This window comes from Pseudorasbora parva, chromosome 20, assembly GCF_024679245.1.
Source record: "Pseudorasbora parva isolate DD20220531a chromosome 20, ASM2467924v1, whole genome shotgun sequence".
Classification (NCBI taxonomy): Eukaryota; Metazoa; Chordata; class Actinopteri; order Cypriniformes; family Gobionidae; genus Pseudorasbora; species Pseudorasbora parva.
In genome coordinates, this window is record NC_090191.1 from 25,211,875 (window position 1) to 25,228,907 (window position 17,033).

General features: G+C 37.1%; 1 protein-coding gene across 3 annotated transcripts in view; it reads left to right on the top strand.

Moving 5' to 3' along the window:
* The window catches only part of ppp1r12a (protein phosphatase 1, regulatory subunit 12A), an 89,285-nt gene extending 72,613 nt beyond the window's left edge, over positions 1 to 16,672 (top strand). For all 3 annotated transcript variants that reach the window (XM_067428537.1, XM_067428539.1, XM_067428538.1), the window contains 8 exons: positions 971 to 1,098; positions 1,450 to 1,512; positions 4,634 to 4,650; positions 4,770 to 4,896; positions 4,987 to 5,091; positions 6,727 to 6,774; positions 7,814 to 7,864; positions 14,789 to 16,672. In XM_067428537.1, coding sequence (XP_067284638.1) covers positions 971 to 1,098; positions 1,450 to 1,512; positions 4,634 to 4,650; positions 4,770 to 4,896; positions 4,987 to 5,091; positions 6,727 to 6,774; positions 7,814 to 7,864; positions 14,789 to 14,875 — 626 coding nt within the window. In that variant the 3' untranslated portion in view covers positions 14,876 to 16,672. The remainder of the gene's footprint in view (positions 1 to 970; positions 1,099 to 1,449; positions 1,513 to 4,633; positions 4,651 to 4,769; positions 4,897 to 4,986; positions 5,092 to 6,726; positions 6,775 to 7,813; positions 7,865 to 14,788) is intronic.
* The last annotated feature ends 361 nt before the right edge of the window (positions 16,673 to 17,033 follow it).

The following is a 17,033-nucleotide window of genomic DNA, read 5'->3' on the forward strand; positions in this document are numbered from 1 at the left end:
TCCGTGCAAAATAACTTTATATTTGAATATATTTTAAAAAGTCATTTGTTTCCTGTCAGTACTCCGGTCTTCAGTATCGCATGATCTTTCAGAAATCATCAGGGTCCCTGCAGGTTCTTAAGTTTAAGGTCATGAAACATCTCAAATATCTTAAATGATAAAACAAACGTCTTAATTATAATTTTTAAGGACAATAAAAAAGGAATTGTGATGCAGCCTAGGGCTATGATTGAATGAAATAAATGTGGAACACTTCATGATCAAAGTCGCGTTCTACAGGCTCATGGTTGTAGAATAGTTTGTGATAGATGAAAACTGCACATTAGAGCAATAGATTTCTGTTGATCTGCTGTTGATTAATGTATGGTTTATTTTATGTTTTGTATATTGTAATGTGTTGTAGATGGTTTTAAGGGTGAATATTTTAGCTCCCTCATCTTTTTGCTCATAAATCAGTATTGCGTTCTGTTAAATGTCTGCCCCAGCCTGTTTAATCAAGTAAAAGAATCTGAGATGCATGATTTATTTAGAGATTTGATGGTTTTGTTCTCTAGGGATATTCATTTTATTTTAAAAACTCTGCAGATACCCTGAATCATTCTAATATGCTGATTCGGCCAAGGAATTCGTGATTTGGTCTTTTTTTTTTTTTTTGAACTTGAATATTAATTTGTCACATTCATTTATTTCCCCCGAAAAATTCGTACTGACCCCAAACTTTTGAACGGTAGTGCATTTGATTTGACATGCCGCCATATTAGTTACATTTAAACCCGTTAAATTTCGTAAAAACAGATTTTATTGCAGTATTTTTGAGATTTTTGTTCTATTAGATCAGCCGGGAAATCTATCTTACTGCTGGAGCAATATAATTCCCATAAATTAAACAGGGCTTTTCACGAGTTCTTTATGCATATTCATAGTTGCTCTGTTGTACTGATAAACAACCATGTGTCTGTTTTCTGACCAGAGTCTGATAGAAAAGAAAGAGAGGATGATAAGGACAACGAAGACAAGTCGCAGACACGCACTATACGAGAACGCAGACGACCTCGAGAGAAAAGGCGCTCGACTGGAGTGTCCTTCTCTACCCTGGATGTAAGAAACTCTAGCACATAAAGAGCTCACAAACTCACTCTCTATAGACTCGGATTCAAAAGACATGATGCTTTACAATCAGCATTCAAACAAATATTATACAAATAATATATTTCTTATTAGTAAATTGCAGTTGGCCAGAATGAAAACATACCCGCCAGCTTGCATTTATGTACCTGATTTACATTTATTTGATAGTTTTAGTTGTAAAAAATACATTTAACTAATGGATTTGGGCAAAACTTTACATTTAAGGTTCCATTAGTTAAATGTATTTTTTCATTGTTAGTTAACTAATGGGACATTATTGTAAAGTGTTAATGGATTTTGAAATGTGTTTAAATGTTACAGAGCGACGAGAACGAGCCAGAGCAGCCATCGGACTCAGATGGCAGCACTAAAGGAGAGCCTCAGGTGAACATTATCTCACCCACAGTGCATCTGCAATCAGTTAGACGAATGCTCAGTTCCTCAGTTCAGCTACTTATTGTGTTGGACTGTTTTTAAAGGACTTTAAAGTTTCTTCCCCTGCCCATCTCCGTCTTTCACCTTGTACAGTCAAAGGACAGTTTTGACTTTCCTTCATGTTTGGCACGACAAACAATTCACTGACATTACTGTGCGTCTGCTGACCCCCTCCTCCCTCTCCAACTTCCTGGAATTGTCCCAGCAGCATAAGTCTTATTAAAAGTGAAAGTCAATCGACAGTTCCGCAGTCTGTCACCTTTTACAGGAATAGTCAGTGATCAATTCTTGGCTGCAGAAAAACCACACTTCCAGCGATAAGAGAAACTACGTGGCTAGCCACATGATTCGGGCTTAGTGTGTTCTTGAGCTGTTAGTTGTGTGACTTGGGTGATGTTGTGAGTCCGGGGAGGATAAGATAAATATCCGGCATATCCTGTGCCAACTTGATCCTGGAACCAGATCACACGCAGTTGGGCGGAAAACTGGGAATGAGTGACAATTTATTAGAGTCAGGAAGACAAAGCTTTGTAGTTGACTGTTGGGTCAGTGGAAAAAGAACAGGAAACTACTTTTTGTGTGTTTGTAGAGGAATAAAAACCAGCTGACACCTTAAATCATCCTCTGATTAAACAGTTTTTCCATGTGCGCTTGCTACAGCATCTCATCTGCATTTAAATATAGCTCAAATGTGGCCCATTACAGCTAAAGATCAGTTCTTGCTTGGATGGTTCCGAATCATAAGTGTTCAGAGGGTCGCAGTATGAAAGAAAATCTAATGGAGTCTATGGGTTCTTTATGAGACAGATGTTTTTTTGTTAACTTAATAGCACACATTTCCTCTTAGTGAGCTCTTCTGCATTGAAAAGGAAGCCCTGATACAAAGCTAAGTGCTGGAGTATGCTTCCAGGGCAATCAGCTACAGGAAGCGGGCTGCACAGTCGCACGGGTCATTGCCCGAGAGCTTCTCACAGCCCAGACTCTGAGCTACGCCCCTTAACTCGGTCCGTAGTTTCCAGCCTTCAGACAACAATAAGCACAGATGAGAGGAAACTGAATATGTTTGGAATGGAATACTCTCTATGAGTTCTATCTCTATAAAATGTTTGGTAACAGACGCAATAAAGGCCAAGAGATGCTATTCGTTCGAAGAACAAACTGATGTGATGCAATTTGAACAAATCTGGCCAAAACGACTTTCGTTTTGGAGTTCAAAGTGAACTTTCAAAGTGAACGATTACATAATAGGTAGGAGTGAGATGTGGCTCCGCCTTCTGTCACATGGAATTTTTTTCTCCTGTTGAGGGCGTCAAGGTCAATTTTACATGAACACACCGGAGAGCTGCTTTATAGTTTTACATGAAGTTGTATTTCTAAAGAAACGAGACACTGACACTGTTTTTTCATTTTCAATATACGGTAAAGTGGCTAGATTTTAAGTTATCTATTGTATAAAGTGTTATATAAATAAACAATAAGTATATCCACGTTGCTTAAAGCGTTTTATATGCTTTATTAAGAAATGCTTGCTGTTTTCTTTTTTTAAAAACACAAATTTTGTTGTGTTCTTTTTGTTATTGAGAGGACCGCGCGCAGTACATAATTTATCTATTTGTCTAAACGCCACTCTGAGTATATCGCTGCTCACGTATTTTGAACTTCTCTTACCCCTAAGCGACGGACAAAAAAAGAACTCCGTCGTGAGTATATCAGGGCCTTAAAGGGATAGTTCACCCAAAAATGAATTGATGTCATTAATGACTCACCCTAATGTCGTTCCTCACCCGTAAGACCTCCGTTCATCTTCGGAACACAGTTTAAGATATTTTATATTTTAGTCGCAGAGAATAAGCAGTCTATGCACACTATACTGTCCATGTCCAGAAAGGGAATAAAAACATCCTCAAAGTAGTCCATATGTGACATCAGTTGGTTGATTAGAATCTCTTGAAGCATCGAAAATACATTTTGGTCCAAAAATAACAAAAACTACGAATTTACTCAGCATTGTCTTCTCTTCCGTGTTCCCCAAATAAAGATTCAAACGGTCATGAATCAGTGAATCGTGATTTCAGCAGTTTGGATCGCGTGTCAAACTTTCAAACTGCTGAAATCACGTGACATTGGCGATTCGAATCATTGATCGATTCACTGATTCATGACCGTTTGAATCTTTATTTTTGGACCAAAATGTATTTTCGATGCTTCAAGAGATTCTAATTAACCAACTGATGTCACATATGGACTACTTTGATGATGTTTTTATTAGCTTTCTGGACATGGACAGTATAGTGTGCATAGACAGCATATGCTCTGGGACTAAAATATCTTAAACTGTGTTCCAAAGATGAACGGAGGTCTTACGGGTGTGGAACGACATTAGGGTGAGTCATTAATGACATACATTTCATTTTTGGGTGAACTAACTCTTTAACTCTCTTTGCATTATAGAATACTGTATCTCATCCTGAGTGCTGTTACTAAAATAATTGCATACTGCATAGGACTTACTTTCAAAAATAATTGCTATCATGCCAATCCAAACTCATTCCAATACCCTGTGTGTGCTCTGAGCGGCTGGGGAATAAGATCAGACCCAGAGGTCTTGGCTGCAGATCAGGAATTCGTGGAGAAAAAGCCCCAGCAGGGCCGAGAGGTCTCAGAGCTCAGAGAGAATGAGTGGAGGAGGGACGATGACCAAAGTCCTTTTACTTCCACTTTGATAAATGTGACGTACTCTTGTTAAAGTGTCTTACTAGGTCAAAATCAAATGGATTACACCCAGATGTCTTCATACGCGTCCTTTACTGTAGAGCGGTAAATGATAGATTGCTGACCCGAACAGACTCTCATTAAATAGCAGCATTAAGCTGGCCATCAGAGCTGGGAATGAAAGCGACACAATCCATCCCAGACTAATTGATAATCTGCATTCTAGACGCTCCGATAGTCTAGACACTAGACAAACAGACGCACTAAATGCATTATGAGCATGTGATTGATTAACAGCAGGTAAAGACTTTGTAATAACTTTCTCTCTCTCTCTCTCTCTCTCTCTTCACATCCACAGAGCGACAGACTATCCAGGTACGTATCCTGAAAAGCACTTTTTTTATCATTAGGTGCTGAACTATGTCCTTTAAGATAAGCTAAATATGCTTGCATTCATTCAGTGAATTTTAAGTACCATCCGTTTCCCCCCTCAGGAATGAACCTCTCTCTACTAGCACTTCATCCTATGACCGCTACGAGTCTTATAGTAGCCGCGGCATTGGGGAGAGCCGACGGCCGTACTCGCGCACCGAAAGAGACGACACCACTGATTATAAGAAGGTACAAACATTGCACTGTATTATTACGGCCCCTTAAATAACGCTTACCTTACGGTTGAGTGTTTACCCAACATGCTCTTTCCGCTTGCAGCTTTATGAGCAGATTTTAGCTGAAAACGAGAAGCTGAAAGCTCAGTTACGTGATACAGAGCTGGAGCTGGCTGACCTGAAGCTGCAGCTGGAGAAAGCCACACAGGTGAGTTCCTTTCTTGAGAGTTATTTAAAGCTTCTTTTGCCCATTTATCATCTGCACTAGAAGCTTTAAAGCTCTGTTCACACTGTCTTTCGTTTGGAATAAAAACACAAATCGCATAAACAAAACAAGTGGTCATTTGTTTTCGTTTAATTCACTGACTTGGTCTTTTTTAAAGGAGTCCCTAAAACTCACTTCACTTTAAACTTGAATGTGAAAATGCTGTCATTTCAGTACTATTTAGTTGCATCAGACTGGAAATATCAGGGAATTTCCAGGCCGGGAAGAGAATGGAAAGCTTATATTTTATTCACAATAGAATATAGATAACATATCAAATGTTGAAAGAGACATTTTGTCATGCCAAATATTGGCTCATTTTGGATTTCATGAGAGCTACACATTCCAAAAAAGTTGGGACAGGTAGCAATAAGAGTCCGCAAAAGTTACATGTGCATATAAGGAACAGCTGAAGAACAAATGTGCAACTTATTAGGTCAATTGGCAACATGGGTAGCAAACTACAGCCAAAGGTTTTATTTCATAATGCAAAAAATCCATAGAAAAATCAGAAAGCTCACAGCTAGGTATGCTCATAATGACCGTTTAACCGTTAACCGATAGTAATAATTTTGACCGCTTAAAGGAACACTCTGGTTCATTTTCCAAGTCTCTTAGAGTTAAACAGTTGAGTTTTACCGTTTTTGAACCCATTCAGCCGATCTCTGTATCTGGCGGTAGCACTTTTAGCATAGCTTAGCATACATCATTGAATCGGATTAGACCATTAGCATCGCTCTCAAAAATGACCAAAGACTTTTTTTTCAAAGATAATATTTTTCCAATTTAAAACATCATTGTGTATTAAGACCAACGGAAAATTAAACATTTTGATTTTTAGACCGATTATAGTCTATTCTCTCATTCCTGTGTAATTATCAGAGAACTTTGCTGCCATGCCATGGGTGCAGCAACGCAGTGATATTTACGCAGAAAATAGTACCTAGCTATATCGGTCTAAAAAAATTTTTTTTCATTTTACGTTGGTCTTAGTACAGGATGTAACTACAGAAGAGTCAAGTTTTAAATAGGAAAATATAGTGAAAGTCTTTGGTCATTTTTGAGTGCGTTGCTAATGGTCTAATCCGATTCAATGATGTATGCTAAGCTATGCTAAAAGTGCTACCGCCAGATGCAGAGATCGGCTGAATGGATTCAAAAATGGTAAAACTCAACTGTTTAACTCTAAGGGACTTGGAAAATTAGCCTTTTTTCAAAAAAAAGTGGAGTGTTCCTTTAACACTATCATTTAAACGATTTAAAGTTTTTTTTGTGTGCGTTTTTTTCTCTCTCCAACCATTCAGTCTAGTTCTTTTCAAATTGTTAGTGTCATTGTTTAATGGTAAAATTTAATGTAAAAAATGTATACCGTAATTTTAATACTGCCAAAATTGCATCAGACAGGGTCATGAAAAGCCTGGAAAAAAATTTCCAGGCTGGGAAAGAATAGAAATGAATAAATGAATGATTTATTTCTAAGTTCATATACAATATTTGTATTTAATAATAATACCATGTCTGGAAATGTTGATTGGACCTCAACACCGCTCATTTGCTGTGTTTTGTTTCTAACTACAGAGGCAGGAGCGCTTTGCTGATCGGTCACAGCTGGAGATGGAGAAAAGGGTAAGAACAACTATCACTTTATACACACGTTATACACACACACGTTGTTGTCTCATAAAACATTTGTGTTGAGTTTTAATGTATCGAATCATCATTCTCCACCCAAGTTAATGGCAGTGGATGAGCAGTTGTACACTAATGCAATGATGGGGCATTAAGTCCATAAAGGATCATTTATGGATAAAGTCACATGTTAGCACGTCTCCGCTCCAATGCTGAGATTTTGGAGATGTTTAAGCACTGCTCCAGATAAATGCTGAATTCTGGGCTCCATTGGCCAAACGGTTGGTAACTGTTCCACACTGGTTTATGTCTGAAGGTTGCAGGCAGGTCTCAGGCTCAGCTGGGTGCTTTGGGTAACGTTTAACCTGAATTTAAAGTGTTTACAGCTCTGCTAGTGGCTGAATCACATGCCTCTCACAGCCCCGGGGGGTTGGAACCAAACCCCATCAGCCAATCACAATCCCTCTTTCACCTTTTGCCTATAAGTCACTAATGCAAAACACCATTCTAGACTTGTACAAGTGAACTATCATGTGAGGTGTAGAGTACGGTGTGGTTTCTCTTTCAAACATTGTATCCGCATGTGTGTGAAAATCATCTTAAAATTTGTATTTGCATCTTAAACGCAGTTCCCCCGAACTGTACAGTCAATTTCTCTTTCCCTGAACTGTACTACACATGTCTATACACACATACTGAAGCTTTTTTAATTAATATAATTATATCATAATTATTACATATAGTGAATACTGTATATTTATTTGTATTATTTATATATGTTTTACATTATACATGCAAGTAACTTGGGCATGAATAATTATTCAGACTATACTGTATTTCCAGCTCTTGATCAGCTTCACAAAGCAGTGTGTGTGTGGTTTCCTCACTTTGTTCACGTTTTGACATTCTATCACCTGATGCATCCACATGATTCTGTGTGTGTATCTCGCTGTTTGCAGTGTTAGTGGATCATGGAGTTATTAATGTGTTTTATGGTCGTGTGTGGTAACTTGTCAACTTTTGATTGTGTCTGCAGGAAAGAAGAGCTCTAGAAAGGAAGATCTCTGAGATGGAGGAGGAACTGAAGGTAGTTCTTCTTGTTCTTTTTTTCCGAAGTGTGTTTGTGTATCACTTTTGTAAAAATCGATGAAAACAAACGAAAATTTGAGGTGTGTTCCCGCGAGGTCGTTATTACCGTAATTACGAGATTCCAACTTGTAAAAAGTTTACACATCCTCGTAGAGCTCATAATTACAACTTCTTAAGATCTTCTGAGAGCTCCTACTTGTACCACCTGACTGCTGCAGATTAATTTAGGCGTTGATAGTGTTGCCATAGAAATGCATAATTCTCAGTCTAAGGATGTGAACAGCTCCAAGTTGAGCATCATGCGTTTTCATCTCGAAATTACGGTAATTACGACATGGCATCGTTCTTGATAAGGGAACTTCAAAGTCTCCATTTTGGCCTATTTTTTGGGAAATGTGTTAATTGCTCAAAAGTGTCAACTTGTATGTGTACACTAGCATATCCACCTTGTTCCTCGCCCGACTCGTAGCGGAATTATGTTTCTCATTTCTGGTCTCCAGCGTTTCTCGTCAAAGTAGCATATTTTGCGAGCTTATAATGTAACGTTTAACCTATGAAAATGGTTTTAAAAAGCGCATGGCTCCACAGTACCATCTTGGGTGCATTTGGGTGCACGTTTTGGTGCATATATGACATGAATCTGCCAGATGTTAGCTACATTGAAAACAGATGGGTGCTCTTATCCTACACACAGCTCCTGATCGGGTTAAGTTCAGAGGGTTTTGTCTTCAAAATGATAAGGGTGCATATATATATATATATATGAAAAGTTCAGATGCAAAAGCCTCTAAAAGCCACTTCGGTCAAAAATGTAATAACGATACAGAGTGAATGCTCTCAGCATATAGTATACGTTAATACAATTCTTTTACTTCAAACCCGCTAAATCCTGGCCTCCGCCCATTCAGAAGTAACAGCACTTAGGAACCTATGCATAGAAGCTTGTCAAAAATGCTTATTTTATAGGAAAACGTCAGACAGATTTAGAGGCTTTTGCATCTTCATATATATATATATATATATATATATATATATATATATATATATATATCCTTTTTTATGGGGAATATTTTAACTTAAATCCTGCTAGCCATGCTCGTTTTCTCTTGTCAGTCTTTGACATAAAATGCAAGGCATGTTATGGTGCTGTATAAGGGCATTCTTTTTACAGATGCTTTCCAGGAATTTCTTATTTATTCTTGTTTATTGCTGTTGTTGTGGCAGCTAACAACAGCACAGCTTAATCCTTCATTTATTATATTTTTTAGCAATGTTCAAAAAGATTCTGTTTAAGTCACTCTTTTTACCCCGTTTTAACAATGGGTTCCTACGGAGAACGGAACAGGACAGCATAGAAATGGAAGTCAGCTCATTGTTTGCTAAGGAAAAAGGTGGATAGATGACCTCAACTAACAGGCGTGGACTTGAAGCTGCAAAACTTTTTTCAGCTTGTTTATGTGATTTTGTGTGATGACTGAGATTGTTGTTTCACTCTGTTTATTTGATCTGGTTCATAGCAGTTTCGGACATTCTTTGAACATTGCACACGTTCTCTCTATTCTAATGTCTCTCTTCTCTATACTGTGTGTGTGTTGGTGGGTGGTAGGGTAGCAGGCTTTAATATCAAAGGTTACGCGAGCGAAACATTTTCCAGGCCTTGGTTTTAATTTTTCCTTTTCGATGATGAATTTCTGTACATTTCAGAATTGTAGCGTTCCCCATTGAAACCCCTCTTCTTTATTGTGTGTGTATCGAACTGTACTTTAAGGGCAAATTTCCCCCAGAATTGGCCTAAATCTGACAACCACATTTTTGTATATTTGGTAATGTCTTCATTAGTAAAAATTGATCTATATACAAATCAATATTTTTAATTTTTATATTTATTTTAATGTAGAAGACCATGAAACTTCGGCTCATAAATAAAAATTATGTATATACTGGTTCTGGTCGTATAATTAGAATATCATCAAAACGTTTATTTCACTAATTCCATTAAAAAAGTGAAACTTGTATATTATATTTATTCATTACACACTGACTGATATATTTCAAATATTTATTTATTTTAGCTTTGATGATTATAACTGACAACTAAAGAAAATCACAAATTCTTTATCTCAGAAAATTTGAATATTACTTAAGACTAATGCCAAGAAAGGGCTTTAGCACTGTGTGCAGGTGCCAAGTCCTTTTGGAAAATGAAATCTGCATCTGCATAAAGTTGGTCAGCAGCAGGAAGCATAAAGTGTGCTAAAACTTAGCATTTCATGCTTCAAATAGGCGAGACGCTTCTGACACTGTCTGTTGTTCAAGGGTGGCTTAACACAAGGGCGACAGCTGAAACCCATGTCTTGCATACATCAGTGCGTAGTGGTTTTTGAAGCACTGACTCCAGCTGCAGCCCACTCTTTGTGAATTTTGAATGGCTTTTGTTTCACAATTCTCTCCTGGGTGCGGTTATCCCTATTGCTTGTACACTTTTTTTCTACCACAACTTTTCCTTCCCTTCGCCTCTTTATTAATGTGCTTGGACACAGAGCTTTGTGAACAGCCACCCTCTTTTGCAATGACCTTTTGTGTCTTGCCCTCCTTGTGCAAGGTATCAATGGTCGTCTTTTGGACAACTGTCAAGTCAGCAGTCTTCCCCATGATTGTGTAGCCAACAGAACTAGACTGAGACCATTTAAAGGCCTTTGCAGGTGTTTTGAGTTAATTCGATGATTAGAGTGTGGCATCAGGTGTCTTCGATTATTGAACATTTTCTCAATATTTTCTGTTTATGATACACTGAATTTGGAATTTTCCTTTGTTGTCAATTATTATCAAAATGAAAAGAAATAAACATTTGAAATATATCAATTGTGTTATGTATGAATGTTATATGCAAGTTTCCCTTTTTAAATGGAATTAGTGAAATAAATAAACTTTTTGGTGATATTGTAATTATATGACTTTGATACACTTACACTTTGATATATGCATACATATGGTAACACTTTAGTATGGGGGGAACATATTCACTATTAACTATGACGTTTGCCTCAATAAACTCCTAATTTACTGCTTATTAATAGTTGGTAAGGTAGTTATTGTAGCAATTAAGTTTAGGTATTGGGTAAGATTAAGGGATGTAGAATAAGGTCATGCAGAATAAGGCATTGATATGTGCTTTATAAGTTCTAATATACAGCCAATATCCCAGTAATGTGCATGCTAATAAGCAACTAGTTAATAGTTAATAACTGAACCTTAAAATTCTTACCATATATATACCATATATAATTTTTTTTACTTGATTTTATTTTTTATACATTTAAGCTTAAAGGAACCGTATGTAAGAAATGTATTTCAATGAATCATAAAATGGCCGTGATATGTCACTAGACATTAAGAAATCATGTTAATTTCAAATACTTATATCACTGACAACAGTAGTCCGGCCAGGATATTGTCATTTAAAAGTTGTTGTTGCAGCCCTCAACTGATGTTGATGTTGACATGTGTTTTGGCCTGAAGCTCCGCCCTCCACCTATCGACCAATCACAAAGTCAGTAGTGTTTCAGCATCCGGGTTGCCAGATCTACTCTAGTTACCACAACTGCAGCTACAAACGTTTCTGCTGGATCCTGCAGCTTATCTGGCAACCTCGAGTCAGGTGGGAGGGAGAAGGGATGCACCTCTAGTAATTTGAAAATGATTGCAGTACCAGTTTTGGCCACATTCTTACATACACTTCCTTTAAGGTTCCTCTAGTCAGTCCCGACCTCCTGATTCAAAAGCAGTAACCTTATATTGTTTAAAATATTCTTCATTTAAAAAACAGATGTTTTGTCAAATGTCCCCATTTAGATAGCTAAGTATGTATGTGTCTGTGTACACGTGTCTTTTTTCCTTTTCAGTTCCTTCTCATTGTTTATAATTTTTAATTAGTTCTGTGATCCCATATTTTGTCCATATTTTTTTCACTCAGCAATGAACTGTTTGTTTGCGTTAATACATTCCTTTTTTCCGTGTTTATTTTTGTCTGATGTCTATCATCTCTATCATTCTCTCTCTTTCTCTGTCTGTATTTCTCCCTCTCGTAGAACCTTCCTCAGGTAAAGCAGGTGCAGTCTCTGCGCCAGTATAACGAGCGTTTGCAGGCAGAGAACAGGGCGCTGGCCCGCGTGCTCTCCAAACTCTCGCAGGGCTGCAGCCACCTGCCCGCCGCAGACCTGTAGACCCGCCCCCACCTCCTCTTACACCCCTCCTCATGCTCCATTCAGCTCCGCCCACGCCCATATAAAGGCAGGTGCTAGCCTGTGTCTGAGCTGATGCTCCGCCTCCCTCAGTGCTCTGCTTTTCTTGAAAGGGGAGGTCTTTGCGGCTTTTTTTATTATTATTATTTTTGGTATTATTTCTTTTTTATTTATTTTTACAGTACAGTTATTGCTAAGAAATAGCTACAATTTGTTTTTGGTATGTGCTTTAGAAAGGAGAAAAAAAATATTTAGCTTTTTTTCTTTCTTTTTTTGTTCATTGCAAAATTACGTAAAATAATTCCGTCAACCTTTTGTTTACAAATGACATTTTACAAATGGCAGGTTGTTAAAAAGATTAAATTAACATATTTTGTTCAGATTTTTATGAATGACATTTTTCTTTAATCTAATATTTTTTTAATATTCATTTAAAATAACATACATTTTTACAAATGATGTTACACATTGTATGTTGATATTAAAAGTAGTATTTTAATTAAATGCAGCTCATATCCATCGCACAGTTCCTGCTATTTATAAACTGTTTTTAGCAATAAATTGTCCTTTTTTCTTTTTCTTTTTTGCCGTGTTGCTGTGAAGTGCAGTTCATTTTGGATGACTCTGGCATCTTGCATGGGGTGCTTGACTGTTTTTTGTGGAATCGCAAAACTGATTCTGTGAAAACAGTTTCTCTGCTTTTTTGTTGTTGTTGCTGTTGTTGTTATTGCTTTTTTACCTTGGAGACCATTCCTTTTCCCAGATATAACAATCCCAGATATTTTGATCCTGGAGCTGAACTGCCATATATGCTGTGCCTGAGGCTAATCTAGATTGCATGGCTTCTGGAAACTCATGCATATTATAATCTACAGATTGTCGCTGTGTTATACAGAATGAGGAACATGTTTTCCTGTCAGTATACTCTTACTTTTTTTTTTATGTCTAGGTTTTTAAGTTCTGTTTCTTTTATTCAATTCTGTTTTGTGACTGACTTTAGCACTCAGCTTTTATGGACTGTTTTAATGCATTTTTCCAGTCTATAACTGCAGTACTCACAGACTGTAAATCTCTCTCTCGGGAGGTATCGTTGCACTGTTAAAATGTAATTGTAAATGGCAGGTTTATCACAAGGAAGTAGTTTATTTGTGTTCTTGGAAAACAGCAAAATTTCTTTCTCTGGCAAAAAAAAAAATCATAAAAAATAACGTTTACTCGCCCTCATATTTTTACAAACCTGTGACTTTCTTGTGTGAACTTTCAGTGTCCAGTTAGAAGAGTAGTTTTTTTAATTTTTTATCTGGGGTCAAGAAAGTCCACCTGTCCATCTATGTGGTTTACGGTCAAGAGTGAAATCTCTGTTTCAACACTGCAACCTGAAGACTGAAGCGGGCTGGGTATCAAGTAGCACTCTGTTGTGGTTTATACAGACACTTTGAGTCGCTCTTGTGTTCTAGCCACTTTATTTATCCCGTCCAGTGGAGGACACACAAAGCATCTCTGTCTGTGTGTAGAGAGAGAGAGAGAGAGAGAGAGAGAGAGGACCGGCTGGCCAAAGCGGTGTCCTCATCTTTACCGTCTATCTGAGAGTGCATGGCTAGAGTTTCCCATTGAACTGCAGTGTGCCTGTTGGTTTGTGTGAGTGTGTGTAGGTCTGCAGTCCCTTTTCTACCAAAATGGTGCTGGTGCTGGTTCTGGTGCCGAGGAATCTGCAAACTTCTTTAGAATCGGTCCTCATTTCCACTTGTTTTAGAGCCAAGTGATGTCATAAATGTTACTACTGGGGCTGGATAATATTTATTTATTTGTAATGATTTTGATTTTTTTTTTTTTTAAAGGTTTTGACATTTAAAACTTTACAGTTGGCGAGTTTGATCTTTAGTGAATCTTTTCACATTGTCCTATTCAGTGAATCATTTCAAAGCTCTTTGATTCAGCTATTCATTTACATCACTGCATGGGATTGATTTGTATTGAAGATTTTATATATATATATATATATATATATATATATATATATATATATATATATATATATATATATATATATATATATACATATAGTTTGTATTATTATTAGTGCTGCCAAAATCGACTAATATTAATTATAATTATAACTAATATAATTATATTATAAATGTCAAAAAAATCAATCTTAAATATATACATGCATGCATGTGTATAATAATTATACCCAGTACACACATATTATGTAAACAAAAACTTATTTATATATTTATTGGATGTGATTAATCGTTTTACAGCACTAATGTGTGTAAAGCTTTAATGCTTAAACATATCAAATTTAATTTATTTGAAAACTATTGCTGTTTAGTACTTGTAAGTTTTATTAGTGCATATAAATTAAATTCTGATATTAAAAAAACTACCTAAAATTGTTTGACAATTATATAGCCTTATCATTAATTATCATAAATGTGGTTATTTGAAAAACTAAAGTGTTATTTTTTTCCCCTAATTCCAGATCAGGCACCATCACCATATTAGTGTAAAAGGGGGGGTTGTGTTGGACAGTAATTGCTTGTTTGAAGGAAGGAAAGAAGGAAGGACGCAAAAAAAAAAAAACTAACTTCATCAGCGTCTAGAGACACGCGTCAACTACAAAACCACTGGTTCCCGTCTGTTAATCTAACCCTCCCCTCTCCTGTTTTCTCTTCCAGACGCTACCAGACTTGAAAGCAGACAACCAGAGACTAAAGGATGAAAACGGGGCCTTGATCCGAGTCATAAGCAAGCTTTCCAAATAGAAAAGACCCTCCCCACATCCTCCGGCAGTAACGGTATTGCACATCTAGATATTAATACGAGACAACGGCGACAAGAAGGCTCCGTCTCCCCTTCCGTTTCTCAGTCCCCAGCTCTCCCTCGCTTCTCCGCTCCACCGAACGCCCATTTGGTCCGCTCACCTCACCACTCACCACAGAACCACTGCGTTTACAGAACTAAGGAAAAGCGTAAGACGAGAGAATGGCATTGAACACTTTGCGGGCGGGGAAAGCCTCGAAAAACTATTTAACCAATAAGCCTTAGTTGTACATACGTCACTTGCATCAAATTTCTCTTGGCTGTCACAGAACACCTGATTTTATTTGTGCCACACTTTTTTTGTGAACTATCTTTATTATAATTTTTTTTGTTTGTTGTTGTTTTAGTTTTTTTTTTAGTTTTTTTTTTTTGCTCCGCTCTTTAATCTTTCTTCCTGTATAGATGCGTCATGCAACGTGCAGCTCTCTCTCCTTCCATTTCCTCTTCCTGTCCTCATCCCCTCCACACAGCGCTAGAAGTCTCGCCTCGTCCTCAGAGGCGCTGTCTCTCAGCAGAAGACTTCCCAGCATTCCACGATGCTGGCGCACGCTATCGCACACTTCCTTCTCTCTCTCTCTCTCTCTCTCTCTCTCTCTCTCTCTCTCTCTCTCTCTCTATCTCTCTATCTCTATCTCTATCTCTATCTCTATCTCTATCTCTATCTCTATCTCTATCTCTATCTCTATCTCTCGGCCCGAGAGAGACGGCTAAACCCCCTGGCTTTACCGATTAGGTGGACCTTGTGAAATCGAAGCTTTCACTTATGTGCAATATATGCATTTCTTTCGTATACAAATGCTTTAAGAATGAGTCTGTCACTAGTAAATGTTCACCTCCTCATCACTTTCGTGGCTCACCCCGGTTTCCTCCCCCTCCCCCCGACTTCTTTCTCTCGTTTCTTTGAGTTTGTAGTGTAGTCGTTGGTTTATATCTTGTACTCCTCACATTGTTTTAGCAGGTACTGAGTGAAGTTGTATATACCTGTATGTATTGTTTGAGACCAGCACATGGCATGCGTTTATGGTTCCCTGTCTGTTACTATTGAAATATACCAACTCCAGAGGACAAAGTGTGTTTTAACTATTTCCTTCTTCTTCTTTTATAGTCGAAAAAGTCATTGAATAACAATAGAGCCGCCCCCTTCAAGGGGAAGGTCTTTTCTTCTCAGTTTTAAGTGTTCACGTAAAATTGTGAGATAATAATATAATTGCTTCACTACATTTCACACATTTTATTCAGTATCTTTGGAAGAGTGCTGTTCATTTGTTTTTCATTTTACTTATTTTTTGTTTCCCTTTTCTTTTCTTTTCTTTTTTTTAAAGCTGTAGTATTAGCCAAGGTGTTGTCACTAAAAAGATCCTAGATATCGCTAACCCAGTCCTTTTTACAATGTCTACATGCACTGTCAATGCCATGTCAGGAGTCTTGCTGTCCGGTTTAGCGAACTTTTGCCACCGCATCAGATGAAGTCCATGCATCGGAAAAACGTTTTATGCATTTCAGTGGCCTTTTACTTAAAAATACTGTAGTCGGGAAAAAAAATGTCGCTGTAGTTGGACTGTCAGCTGTCTCCTCTTTGGTTTAGGTTTTTAATTTTGTTTTTTTGTTGTTTTTGTTTTCCTTTTTAAATTTCCTATCATCTTGTAAAATAGATGTGTGGCTTCATCCGTGCAAGCTGTGCTGTGACTACCAACCACTGAGAGTTAATTAAAATAAACTTGTACATTGTAAAAAATCTCTCTGCCCTTGTTGTCCTGTTTTTTCCTTAATTCTATGAAGTGAGCGTGTTTAGACATTTAACTTTTATTTTATTTTTCATTATTATTTGTTTATTATTCTACACAATAATAGGGCTACATGCACGCACGCACACACACACACACACACACACACACACACACACATATATATATATATATATATATATATATATATATATATATATATATATAAAATGTTGTTATTATTATTATTATTATTATTATTAGAGCTGTCAAGTCAATTCCAAATTAGAAGTTTTTTTACGTAATGTGTGTACTGTATAATAATGTATATATAAATACACAATATGCATATATTTACGAAATATTAGCATGTATA